Genomic DNA, 12,649 nt, shown 5'->3' with positions numbered 1-12,649 from the left:
GAGAGAGAGAGAGTGATGCACAGGAAGTCTCTTCAAAATGCCATTTTCAGCCGTGGCCTCTGAAGTATACCCTCAGCGGGACTAAAACGCCACTTTTCTTTGCTATAAAAGTCTAAAAAATATTTCTCTACTCCCACGAGTCCACTTAGTTTGAGGTGGGAAGAGGTACCCTGCTGAAACACACAAATGAAAAAAAACTCCTATTTAGCCTCACGGTGACACTGTGGTACTTAAACCACCAATTTCACACTTGGGGTCCAACCTCAATTTCCTTAACAATTATCCAAATGACAAGTGTTTACTTTGAAAAGCCTTCCCTGTCGCCACGAGTGTTTTTTAAAAGGCGCCCAATTATGCACTTCCTCCATTTTCTAATTGTCAAAACGGGGTATAATTTTAAACTTTGTGCTTTATCTACATTGAGAAAAATGGGGCGGTTGGTGGCTAAGTGGGTAGAGGTTCGATCCCCAGCTCCTACTGTCAACGTGTCGAAGTGTCCTTGAGCGAGACACTGAACCCCAAGTTGCTCGCCGAGCTCCTAAATGATGGTTAAAGTCAGACGTCAAATGTCCTGTATGTATATGACAATGGTAATAAGGTTTTTAAGTTATTACTGGTTCATTTTTTACAATGTTGATGCTAAAATGTGAGAACTACCTCACTGTCATGTATCATACTTCCAATTTTTGACTGTAAGTCGTAGCTCACTTGGTCTTCGTCTCCTTGATTCCTTTGTCTACCCGCCCACTGCGAGCTGACACGGTTTCCCTCGTGCCCGGAGAGCTGCCGGGTTCAGCCAGGCAGCGAGCAGGATGCCGGTGGAAGCATCCAGTGTCGGTGTTGTGTTTATGGTGGCTTACTCAGCTGTTCAGACCATCACAACCAACCTGCAGCAGGCTGTTTACACAGCAAGAGAATGGAGTGAAACATGTAATAATGGGAGAAAACATGATTTGAGCTGATGCACTCTCACAACATGTTTTACTCTTTGTTATTAAAAACTTTAAACTGGTTTTACTGAAAGTAACTGCACAAGGACTTAATATGGGCCTTGGTTTTGGGGTTTATGTTATGAGTTGTTACTCACCCAACAAACATCTTATCAGTCATGAGTCTCTCAGCCAAAGCCAAACACCCAGCATCTGTCTTTGATTGCAGTAGGGACAGTTATGAAAACGGGTCGGGACACAATGATAATACTTTGTGTTTATGAGGTTCTGTGAATTGAAAATGAGCATTGTTTTCACCAGATCAATGTCTTTAACTCCCTCCCACTCCAGGTGATTACTGCAAGGTGAACGTGTGCATTAACGGTGGAACCTGTGTGACCAGCGCAGGATCTCCGTTCATCTGCATCTGCCCTGATGGCTTCACTGGAGACACCTGCAACGAGACCGAGACTGGTAAGCCCATCTTCTGAGGTCAAAATGAGTTTCACATTCGAGTGTTGCTGGTTGAACAACGTCAATACAGACTGATAAATCACTTATTGGTGATCTGGTTAAAAAAAAATGAATGAGTTGTAGCAGCTCTGAAGCTAAATAGTCAGGCATTTGAAATGAGAGCAGATTGACAAAACTGAGATGCTGACCTAAACCTCGGTTAAACTTCCCTCTCCTTTCTCTCCTGTGTCTTCCTCCCGGTCCTAAAGGGCCGTGTAACCCCAACCCGTGCAAGAACGATGCCACCTGCGAGGTGACGGGCCAATCCCGCCGAGGTGACGTCTTCAGCGAGTACGTCTGCAAGTGCCAGCTGGGCTTCGACGGAGTCCACTGCCAGGACAGTGAGTCTGTTCTCCCTCCTCAGTAGTTTTATCAGGATTATATCGATAGCTATTAATTAACTATCAGTGTTTTGGGGCCATGTCATTTTTTTATTAAGTGTGTAAAAACACTGTTATTAATCACAATCGGTATTCTTGATCATCTCAGGAAAACTAGTGGCTACAGTACATCGTCACTACTTTCAGCTACGGCACAAGACAAGATTAAAAGTCTCACTGTTGCTGATTCTCTTGTATCCTTCTTTTACGGCGGATAAACATTCCTATACAATTAATTGGCTGAGTCTAATGAGGTCCCGGCTAATCTGTCTAACCCGACACATTAACATGGACACAGCTGTTTGTGTGAGAGTGGCCACCAGACAGGCAGCTGTCGTCCTTATGTGAGCTTCATTCACACGTCACTCAGACCAGGTTGGTTTAATCAGGGTCAGCCAGAGAGAGAGAGAAGCAAGGGTGGGAACATGTGCTGCGCTCCTCCAACTGCCTCTAGCCCTGCACACAGAGACAGATGGCTACTGTTTGCATGAGAAGGCGGCAGAAGAACAGTGGCCAAGTCTGCACAAAGAAGTAACTTAGCAGGAATCAAGTGGGACCTTTTGTTTCATCATTGTGTGCCTTTTTTATCCTAGGTGTCCAAGGGGCAGATTTAAGTACGAGAACAGGTAAATTGGAAAGATGTGATTGTGTTTTACACTGTGGTCTATTTTCCCTTCTTGGATCCAGGTGCACTCTGTTCTCTTGGCTGCATGTGGAGGCACACATACAACATTCACTCACTCACACACACACACACACACACACACTCTCTCTCTTTCAGACAGAGAAACCGAGGTCAACACTATCTCTCCTTGTTTATGAGTCAAGGCCAGCAGCAAAACCAGCAGTGAGATCACATTTTAGATACTGTCTTTTTATCAGCTCACCCACACAGACAGGAAGACGTCTTTTCACACAAAACGATTTCAACTCCCTCACGCCTCATCAGTGAATCTATGCCTTCTGAGCATAGATTCTAAGTTGCAGTCTATTTTAATCTAGAGTTCTCCAGCCCATATTTACGCTCCAAACGTTCTAATTTCTTTGTGTGTTTTTCTTTCACCCTTGAGAACCACAAATCACAGCTCATCAAAATCCATACGTTCACAAGTCCTTTGGCAGGTACAGTTATCTTAGCTACCAGAAAATGAGCCCTCTGCAGAGCAGGCATTTACACTAATTAGATAATGCCTCAAGGATAACGATGAGGGGAATTTATTAGACCATGTTGGTTTATGAGACGCCCCCTGAGGGCCACTGGGTCAGGGAGGTGCCCCTCAAGTCACAGCTGCTGATGACTGTGTTGTGACACTTTAAGTGCTCTCTAATTTGTGTGTGTGCGGGGGGGGGGGCAAGGAATGAGGCCCATGGCAGCCAGCTTCTCTGGTTTGTGTGAAACGGAAGAGACAAACAGTAGAAAAGCAGTGACTGTGGTGAAGCCGGAGAGGCGTCGTGTTGTTAAACATTTAACTGGCGTCCTCACACTCACTTCCTACATGGAAGTGCACATTGAGGCTGACATATTGGGGCAGAAGTTGATTTAACAAGTTCAGAAATGTCACTATAAATGCCCCAAACGCAGAGTCTGACATGTAGGTGTTGACAAACTGGAGCCAGATGTAGAAGAATGTTCTCACACTAACCACTGCGTCTCGGAACTATTAATAGAGAAACGCAGCAGTGGAAGATGGACTAGTCACTACTGTCTGTGTTAAGAAAGAAGTTAACAACAAAGAATAAATGTGTTTCTTTGCTGAATAGATTTCTCCTTAAAGGACTAAAAGCCTTCTGAGAAACAGATCAAGGGAGCAAAAAAAAAACTCTACTGGAAAAAGATGAATAATGTGTGCGCTGCTCAACCCACACGAACAACCGCACACAGCTCCTGATCTCATATACAGACTGTTTAGCATTAACACACACACGCACGGTTCATCCCTCGTGCCGGTCCAGCCAACAGAAAATGGTGCTCTACGCTGAGCGCTAGCAACGTCAGCGCTGCTACTGTTGCTGGGTGGAAAAGTGAACGTGGAGGCGGAACGGGGAATTAAGTCTGCCCTCCTGACAATGTCGCACTCGCTACTCGGGTCTGACTGCAGCACTTCAGACTGTCCTGTCAAATTGGCCTAAAAGCCTTTATGGGTTTGCTGAGAAGGAGTTTGTGTGTAGAGAGAAGGAGAGGGAGTGAGAGCGATGTCAATAGCTGTGAGCTTCACTCTGGGCCAAAGCAGATGGATGGAAACAGTCTTATTAATCCCAGATTTTCACAACTGATTAAAGCAGTTATTTTGCTTCTTGTGTGTTTTGAGTTTGCTACCCTTTCACTTGTTTTGGTAGACAGTTTTGAGCTCCTCCCAGAATGTGGTAGTGTGGGCACCCTGGGCTCCATGCCCCCTGTGGAGTAGTGTGTGTGTGTGTGTGTGTGTGTGAGATATACGTGTGTGTGTGTGCTGTCTGGTATGCATTTCCTGGTTTACTAAAGTCTGCATTAAACAAACCAAGTTGTCCCATTAGATCCTCAAAGCTGCTAACCTGGAATCACAACATGATCTCAAGTAACAGAAGCTGAACCTTCACATGTAAACATTAAAAAGATATCAGCAACAGACTTATAAGGGCTGTAACAACAATTCATCACAGAGGTTGTTCTCACAGATATGTAATAAGTTGGAAGGATATGTGTTTAGAAAAACAGTTAATTATTGAGCCTTGCCATCAAGTTGGTCTAAATTTGAAATAATCTTACAGTAAAAGATTAATAGTAAACTCATTTATCCAGACTCACTCGGTATATATATATTTGAAAAAACAGCTCTGCAGAACATGAAAATTGTACAAAATGTGGTTAATTAATTTGTAAAATCTTTTTTTTTTTTTTTTCATAATGGGTTCACTGAACGTTTTTATCAGCATTCTGTTATCCACTCATAGAGTTTAAGTTCTGCATATTCACATCTGTGACTCTTCTGTGGACCACGAAGCAGTTTGGGGGTTGAGCGCTTTGCTTGATATCCTTCAGAAACTATACCGACCACATTTGTGTAGATATGTAACCATCATGTGGTGTAGAATAACTCCACGTTCAGCAGGGGGAAATCCAACATTTAAAACTTCCAAGACTCCTTTTTTTTTTCTTTAAACCACAAGGACATAAAGTCATGACTTTGTCAGTTTGATGACTCTTTATTTCTCTAACCAAGAAGTTCCGTATTTGTGTGTCACAAAGAAAATAATCTATACTGTAGAAAATATTCCTTCTGAGTTTTGTGAGCTGATCTGGCAATGATAATAATAAATGTACAGTTCAAGTTGCACAGATGCAATAATCTAGATCCTGTAGACGCAAAGCTATCACTTACCAGTGCACAGGATCTGATGTCACCATGCCTCGATCTATTCAGTGAGCGCTTAGAAACACGTGCTCTGTAAATATACTTTATGACATCAGAAGTTTCATTTCAGAGCGCTGCATCCCTCCAGCAGAGAGGGACAACCTGGCAGAGATCCGATTCAAAGCTATTCTGGGTGCCACTGGCTGCAGGCAGTGCACAACAAATTACACATCTGGAAACCTTTGGACCTTTTTATTTATTTAATAATGCCGTTGTGGTTTTATCTGGTGGCCATAATGCCTTTAGGGCTACCCCCTTGGTTGCTTTACCATGGCAACGTGAGAGCGGTGATTTAAAAACATGCAATTTCATTGGTTGGAAGAAAAGACTAACTTTTCTTCTATGCAACAGTCTCATTGTAAATTGTGTGACTAAAAGGTGGAAGGTTGATGTTCATAACAATTATAGCATAATTTTAGCACTTAAATGACTGTATTTAAGAGCTAAATGTATGGTTTAACTGGACATCACACTTGTGGGGACAGAAGTTTCTTTACCAACTTGTCTTACTTTCTCACACACACACAGAGTTACTGCTCTTTATATTAGTCTCGTCAAACCATAAACAACACGTATGGTTTACTTTCAGAACTCTGTTTAAGTACCTTGTGGGCCGAGGCCTTTATTTTTTGGCCCACATCGTTTAGGCTGCAGCACGGATCCTGGACTTGCATAGCTTTGCTGATCACCATATGCACTGCCATCTGACCTTGGCTTTGCATCGATCCGGATCAGGTTTCAAACGAGACGCGTGACATTTGTATTGGTTTTTCGCTTCATGCTGAGACAGATATTGACTCTCTGAATGTTGTGATAGTGTGCTGTTTCCGTTATGAGCTATAGGGTTTGTTGGATAGAGGCCACGGCGTGGTGGTCTGTCCAGCACTTGTTCCCCCCCCCCCCCCCCAAAAAATCGATATGCAAACAGCGTGCTGATAATGGATACTGCTAAATATGCAAGCAGCTGAGCTGATTAGATTTTAGAGCTACAAGTTTTTCATGCTTCCACCCATTTTATTTCATGGTTCCAGTGAATCAGAGTGTATACATTTCAAGCCTGCGTTGCCCCGTTAATAAACAAATCTACAAGCCTTTGCAGTCCCGATGCCTCTACCTGTTCTACCCGTCTCAGGACTAGGGTTGCAAAGGGTCCCTTTCCAAGGGAAGTTAAGTTTCAGTCTTCAATGTTCCCGTAATTTTCAACCCTACTCGGCACTAGTGCATGTTTGACCCTCTGTGGTTGTCAGATAGATGGATTAGACCATGGAGCTGACCAGAATGTTTGTTCCTTCTGGTGCCCAATCCTCTTACTGGAGAAGGAGCCACCAGTTGAGGCATGACGGGAGTTTCCTTCCATCAGTCTGTCATCAATTACTGATTTACGTCCCTGGGTTGTAGGGGGGTTATTCTCTGACGTGGGAGAGAGATCTTGGTCTGTACGCCACAATGTGAGGAGGACATCATGGAGCATTTTAACATTTTATCCATTCAGACTCTTAAAGGTGCAATATACGGCATTCAGAGTATTAATGTAGCAGCAAACAACTATTGTCTATGTAAAGATAAAATGGAGGTGTGCGTGTGTGTGTGTGTGTGTGTGTGCGCGTGTGTGCGTGCGCGTGCGTGTGTGTGCGTGCGTGCGTGCGTGCGTGCGTGCGTGCCAAGCTTTCCCTTCCTTTGTTTACATAGCTGGGCCAATCATGCTTTTAGTGCATGTATGCCTCTGTTAGCATGCCCCGCTGGCTAGCTCACAGCTTAATCAGCCGTTACAGCTGATAACGTTGTGGAAGCGTAGCACCCAGCCCCAGTTTCCCTCTCAGGTAAACAGTTAGCTGTGTCAGCACTGTTGCCGTAGTTTGCGCTGTTAGCACCGTGAGCTGTAGAGACCACCTTTAAAGTCTGAAGTCAGGAATGCTTTAGAGACCAACTCAAGTCCTGCATACTGAAGTTCTTTATATTTGGGCACCATCCAGAAAATGAATAATTCATCTTTTTTTTATTAAATGGCAGTCTGATTTTAATTAAACTTTAAGAAATTATGTGTACAGGAGTAACTTTCAGCCCTTTGATCTCTTCTAGTTAATAACTGACTCAACTGTGGTCATTAACCACCAAGTCTTAATCCAAAGCTGACCTAACCCAATCGGTACTCTACTGCCTTTATTATAGTTTGTACCAGAGTTTTATTTTACCCCCTGTTACTGTGAGTCAGTATCCTAATTCATAATACTTAAAATAATATATTGAAGTTCCTGTGGCCTTAACAAAGCCGAAGATACTATGAATACATCAGCATCTCTGGATACAGACGGAGGTAGCTGCCACCTATTCATTTGTTTCAAGACCGTGAGTTGATCAAAGAGCTTTTTATTTACACCTTGATGTTTCATATATTCCACGGCTGCTGCTGCTAGAAATGGTCTGTTTTATGTGATTTTAGTATAAGCTCCCAGAGCCAGAAGGGTCATGACTGTGGACCCTCGTTATCTAGACTCTGTGGATACACATTTCAAAATGACTGTAATCCTCCTGTGACTGTGTGAAAATGAATGTTTGGACACGGAGCTATTTATGGAGAGAGAGCATATGGGTAGGGAGATGCTGCCATGTGTGCGTTTGTTGGATAGAAACATAACATCGGTGCGCCTGGGTTGTTTGCGTGCGTTTCCTTCCATAATAACAGCCGCTGAGGATTAAAGCTTCAGAGTCTGATTGGAATCCTCTTTTTTGTTTTTGGTGTGCAGTCATCTATTCAACCAGCTAAATTTGTGCCTTGTTCCCAATGCCTATGCGGTCAATATAGAGCGTTCAAAGCTGCTTCAGTCACGCTGACGGTTCTTGTGGGGGAGAGATGAAAAGGACTTTCATTTTGATGATTCGTTTTCCTCCTTTCTGACTCATTTAACAGAGCTGGACAGATAGTGTTTGTGAGGGCGCCATCAAGAGGCAATACGAAGAGTTACAAGACGATTAAACGTTCACTACATGGCCCGTGATGACACTCAACTCTTTTTAATGCAGCACGTATCATGTTCATTAATTACTCCACATCCCGATCACATGATCTCCTGGTGCAGCTGATTGACGAGAAACAAGCTCTCCTCTCGAAGCCTTTTCTCTACTACAGCTCCAGTCCTGTTGGCATGACTTCAACTAACCTCCGTGTGGAGCAGACGGAGAAATATCCAACCCCGTCTCTTAAGCATGACATGTGATCTTCACTCACACTTCTAACTAACTGTGATCTGCTTTCAGACTGGCTGTTAACACTCGACCAGTAAGCTGTTTATGTTTATGACTTCAGTAAGTGATTCATCTCTCTGTAGATGTGAACGACTGCGCCAGCCAGCCGTGTGGGAATGGTGGCACCTGCAGGGATCTGGAAGGAGATTTCAAATGCCACTGCCCGTCCCCTTATGTGGGCAAACGTTGCCAACTGCGTAAGTGTGACCCGCACCACTCCTAGACGGATGGACGGACAAATCATGTGACCAATTACTGTCACCTTAATCCCCCTCATTACTTTCATCTGAAAATAAACCTTTTAATCAGGTGTTTGAAAGGTTACTGTATGCCAAATTTGCATCAGGGCCACAGTGGGAGATCTTACACTGATGTCAGAATCTGCCCCCCCCCCCTTTCCTCCACAGGCTGTATTTCTCTGCTCGGCATGGAGGGAGGGGGCATCGCTGAGTCCCAGATCTCGGCCTCATCAGTCCGTTACACTATGCTGGGCCTGCAGCGCTGGGGTCCCGAGCTCGCCCGCCTTCACAACAAGGGGCTGGTTAACGCCTGGAGCGCCGCCACACACGACAAGAACCCATGGATACAGGTGACGCATACAAATTAACATTATTTTGGTAGATTGCTAGACATGTAGACAGATACTGTACATGTATAGATGGAAATGTTTGGATGTATACTAAATCTAGACGCATTTATTTTTTGTAGATCTACCAGGTTAGAAATAATTTTCCTGCCATTAAATAATTGTGTGTTTTATTTTGAATTTGTGATCCCCACATTTCCTGCCTTCATTTTATGTCACTTTCATGTCACTGTTTCAGTTGAACCTTTGGATAGTTCTTCTGAAAAAGAAACTCTGGCAAACTCAATTGTTCTAATGCTGGCTCTCTCTCTCCTTGATTTCAGATCAACATGCAAAGAAAGATGCGCTTCACAGGGATCGTGATGCAGGGCGCCAGTCGTATTGGGACAGCCGAGTTCATTAAGGTCTTCAAGGTGGCCTCCAGCCTGGACGGCAAGACGTACACCATGTACAGAACAGACGGACAGAGGAAGGACAATGTGAGGAGATGCATCAACAAAACACAGTGCACTATAGTCCATAAGTCTCTTTTAAACTCATATTTTGTCATTTGGTCATATGGAAAGATGTGCAAGTCAAGATACATCGCCCTTAATACACATAACTATGTTTCTAAAAGACTGAAATTAACCACTAGAGGGAGCTGTGACAAACACAAACGCACTGTACAGTACACAAACAAACTAACTTGCTAACTCCTCCTTTCTTTGTAGGTGTTTGTCGGAAACGTGGACAACGACGGCACCAAGACCAACCTGTTCGACCCCCCAATCATTGCCCAGTACATCCGCATCATCCCTGTGGTGTGTCGCAAGGCCTGCACCATGCGCATGGAGCTGGTGGGCTGTGAACTCGACGGTAAACTCGCACAGAAAACGCACGACATACGACATACACGCGCTGCTTGGTCATCCGTACACAGTTGGTGTTCAGTTTAATAATGTTTTTTTAGAGACTGAGACAATCTTTTCACATCTTAAGTCATTTAAACTCCAGATTGGAAACTTTGTTTTCCAACAGTCTTCTTTGTTTGAGCTTGCATTTATCTCTTATGTTCCCTCACTAATTATTTTCAGCCCTACGCTCAATGGTTGATCATATTTCAAAGGATGTTACGCAGATGATTGCACCGCTTAGTAATATTGAAATCAAAGGTGCATTTATCCAAACCATATGATCATATTTTATAATGGTAATACTGGCAAGCGTTCTGCACGTGGATGCGAATGATTGAGTTTTTTTTCACTGCAGAGAACGTGTGTGTCACATTTTGTTCTTTTAAGTTATTTGTACTGCGACACATTTCTTCTCATCTTGCTCTTCCTTTTATGTAAAGCCAGTGTGGTTCTTTGGAAATAGCCGGCCTCATTACATCATTGAATATTTGTCTTGTTGATGGTTGTCTCATTCATCACATCAGTGTCTGTTTTTGTCCTCTCAGTCGCGCTCTCCAGATTGTGCATGATTCTAATATTGCTCTGTTTGAGGCTTGTTTTGTTTTTGAGTCTCCTGTCAGTGTGACATGAGATCAGAGGCAGCATGCATGAGTTTTCACTGTTTCTTTTTAAGCGCAGAAACACATTTTTGGTGCATTTGCTTCAATGCAAATGACGCATAACATTTTGTAGGAGACGGTTTGTTCCCGGCTTAAGGTAATATGTCCGTACTTCAAACTCGATTCATTCTGGTGAATCCTCTCAAGTGTAAAATAATGTTAGGAAACTGAGAGGATGTTGTATAAGCAGCTGCATAATGCTGGACAGTAACAGCACAGCTGAAGTTTGGAACTTTTTTCCTGCATCGTTGACCCTCTGTTCATCCTGCATGTGCAGCTACTTCACTAACGCATGCTCATTAAGAAGTCTGTTACAGCCTTTATAGATCATCGCTCCAAAGGTTTGTTTCTACTGTAGGATTGAAATTCTGCTCATACTGATCATGTGAAATGATAGTGAAAGTATGGAAATATGGCAAACTTGTGAGCTCAGGTAATCCGGAAAATGTACTTTTCTGGCTTCACGTTCACCTCTCTGTCCTCTGCATCATCGTCTCTGGTTGTGTTCTGCTTCACATCGATGGCTGGCCTGAGCCGCTTCCTGTCTGTCCCCTGTCTATCATACTTTCTTTCTCTCTTTCCATCCCTCCTTTTTTCTGTCTCTGTCTCTTCCTCTGTGTCTCTACCTGGTCTGACCTCCACAGTGTATTCAAACACTTCAGGTTGTTCGGAGCCAATGGGCATGAAGTCCCGGTTGGTGTCCGACCGTCAGATCACGTCCTCCAGCACCTTCCGCACCTGGGGCATCGAGGCCTTCACCTGGCACCCTCACTACGCCCGGCTGGACAAACAGGGCAAGACCAACGCCTGGACCGCCGCCACCAACGACCAGTCTGAGTGGCTGCAGGTAGGAGAGGAGGACCGCACACAGCTGCACATTGTTGTTTTTTAGTTCGCCCCTTTGCTGTGTTTAAGTTTGTGATTTCTGTGTCCTCAGGTGGACCTGGGGTCTCCCAAGAAGGTCACAGGAGTCATCACACAGGGGGCCAAAGACTTTGGCTCCATCCAATTTGTCACAGCCTTCAAAGTGGCTCACAGTGACGATGGGCAGTCCTGGACTATCGTGACGGACAAGACCACGGGGACGGACAGGGTCAGTCCAGATGTTGCCAGAAACAGGCTTACAAAAAACTGAATTGATCCAAATGGGGGAAAAAAAAACGAAAGACAAAATCTGAAAAATCATTAACTCAAGAAAATACGCAATACGATACAAAAATATGAACTTAATTAAAATAATAATAATAATGATGATAGTTGTTTTAGATTAAAGAACTAATAATTGAGCTTTACCCGCTGGTCTACACACCTGGAGCCAATTAGGTTGACACTGGTTTTGATTAGTTTGCATTCTGTGTGCATTCATTTATAATGCATCCAAAAATCTATTTCCCGGTCATTAAATCAAGGATGTGGAACAATAACAGTTTCCTCTGACTCAATCGAACATTTATAATTTAAGTTCAGTTTGTGATTTGAATTTAGTTAACTCTGCTTTTCCTCTGTGAACTTTAGGCGTTCACTGTTTTTTGTCCTCTTTTCACTGTGCCAGAAATTATTTTCATATATCTATAAGCTCATTGTTGCACTCATTTGAAGTCAAGTTGTTTAGGTGTGCTTTCATCATGAGAAAAAGAAATGACAATATAACAATATGTAAACTAAATAATGTGAGAAAGTAAACAAGCTGTCCAAAAATGTTTAACTTAAAAAGACACCAATATTTTCCGTTAGTATTTAGTAGAATAGCAGAATAGATCGTGAAGGCTAACTGCAGCTATGATCTGTGTGGTTTTGATCGGCTGTTATTCTCCGTCCAGATCTTTCCGGGCAACAGCGACAACAACGTTCACAAAAACAACATCTTCGAGCCCTCGTTCTACAGCCAGTACATTCGCATCCTGCCGTGGGAGTGGCATGAGCGCATCACCCTGCGAATGGAGCTTCTGGGCTGTGACGAGTAGTGCTGTCCTGATCCAGCCTCCCCCTGCTCCTCCTTTCTCTACCTCCTCCCCCCCCCCCCCCCCCCCCCCCCCCCCCCCCCCCGCCCC

At 43.8% G+C, this 12,649-nt stretch overlaps 1 protein-coding gene across 4 annotated transcripts in view; it reads left to right on the top strand.

Annotated features, from left to right (window-relative positions):
- mfge8b (milk fat globule EGF and factor V/VIII domain containing b) overlaps positions 1-12,613 on the top strand; it is a 19,468-nt gene extending 6,855 nt beyond the window's left edge. The window contains exons 2-11 of one of the 4 annotated variants that reach the window (XM_031866399.1): positions 1,281-1,403; positions 1,652-1,783; positions 2,416-2,448; positions 8,541-8,654; positions 8,865-9,046; positions 9,367-9,522; positions 9,757-9,901; positions 11,261-11,445; positions 11,536-11,691; positions 12,419-12,613. In XM_031866399.1, coding sequence (XP_031722259.1) covers positions 1,281-1,403; positions 1,652-1,783; positions 2,416-2,448; positions 8,541-8,654; positions 8,865-9,046; positions 9,367-9,522; positions 9,757-9,901; positions 11,261-11,445; positions 11,536-11,691; positions 12,419-12,562 — 1,370 coding nt within the window. In that variant the 3' untranslated portion in view covers positions 12,563-12,613. Of the gene's footprint in view, positions 1-1,280; positions 1,404-1,651; positions 1,784-2,415; positions 2,449-8,540; positions 8,655-8,864; positions 9,047-9,366; positions 9,523-9,756; positions 9,902-11,242; positions 11,446-11,535; positions 11,692-12,418 lie in introns of all 4 variants that reach the window. The other 3 variants (XM_031866393.1, XM_031866416.1, XM_031866407.1) reach the window with 3 other exon arrangements.
- The last annotated feature ends 36 nt before the right edge of the window (positions 12,614-12,649 follow it).

The sequence above is a fragment of the Anarrhichthys ocellatus genome, unplaced genomic scaffold, assembly GCF_004355925.1.
Source record: "Anarrhichthys ocellatus isolate YVR2014 unplaced genomic scaffold, GSC_Weel_1.0 scaffold2, whole genome shotgun sequence".
Taxonomy (NCBI): domain Eukaryota; kingdom Metazoa; phylum Chordata; class Actinopteri; order Perciformes; family Anarhichadidae; genus Anarrhichthys; species Anarrhichthys ocellatus.
This window is presented reverse-complemented; position numbering and strand designations above follow the sequence as displayed.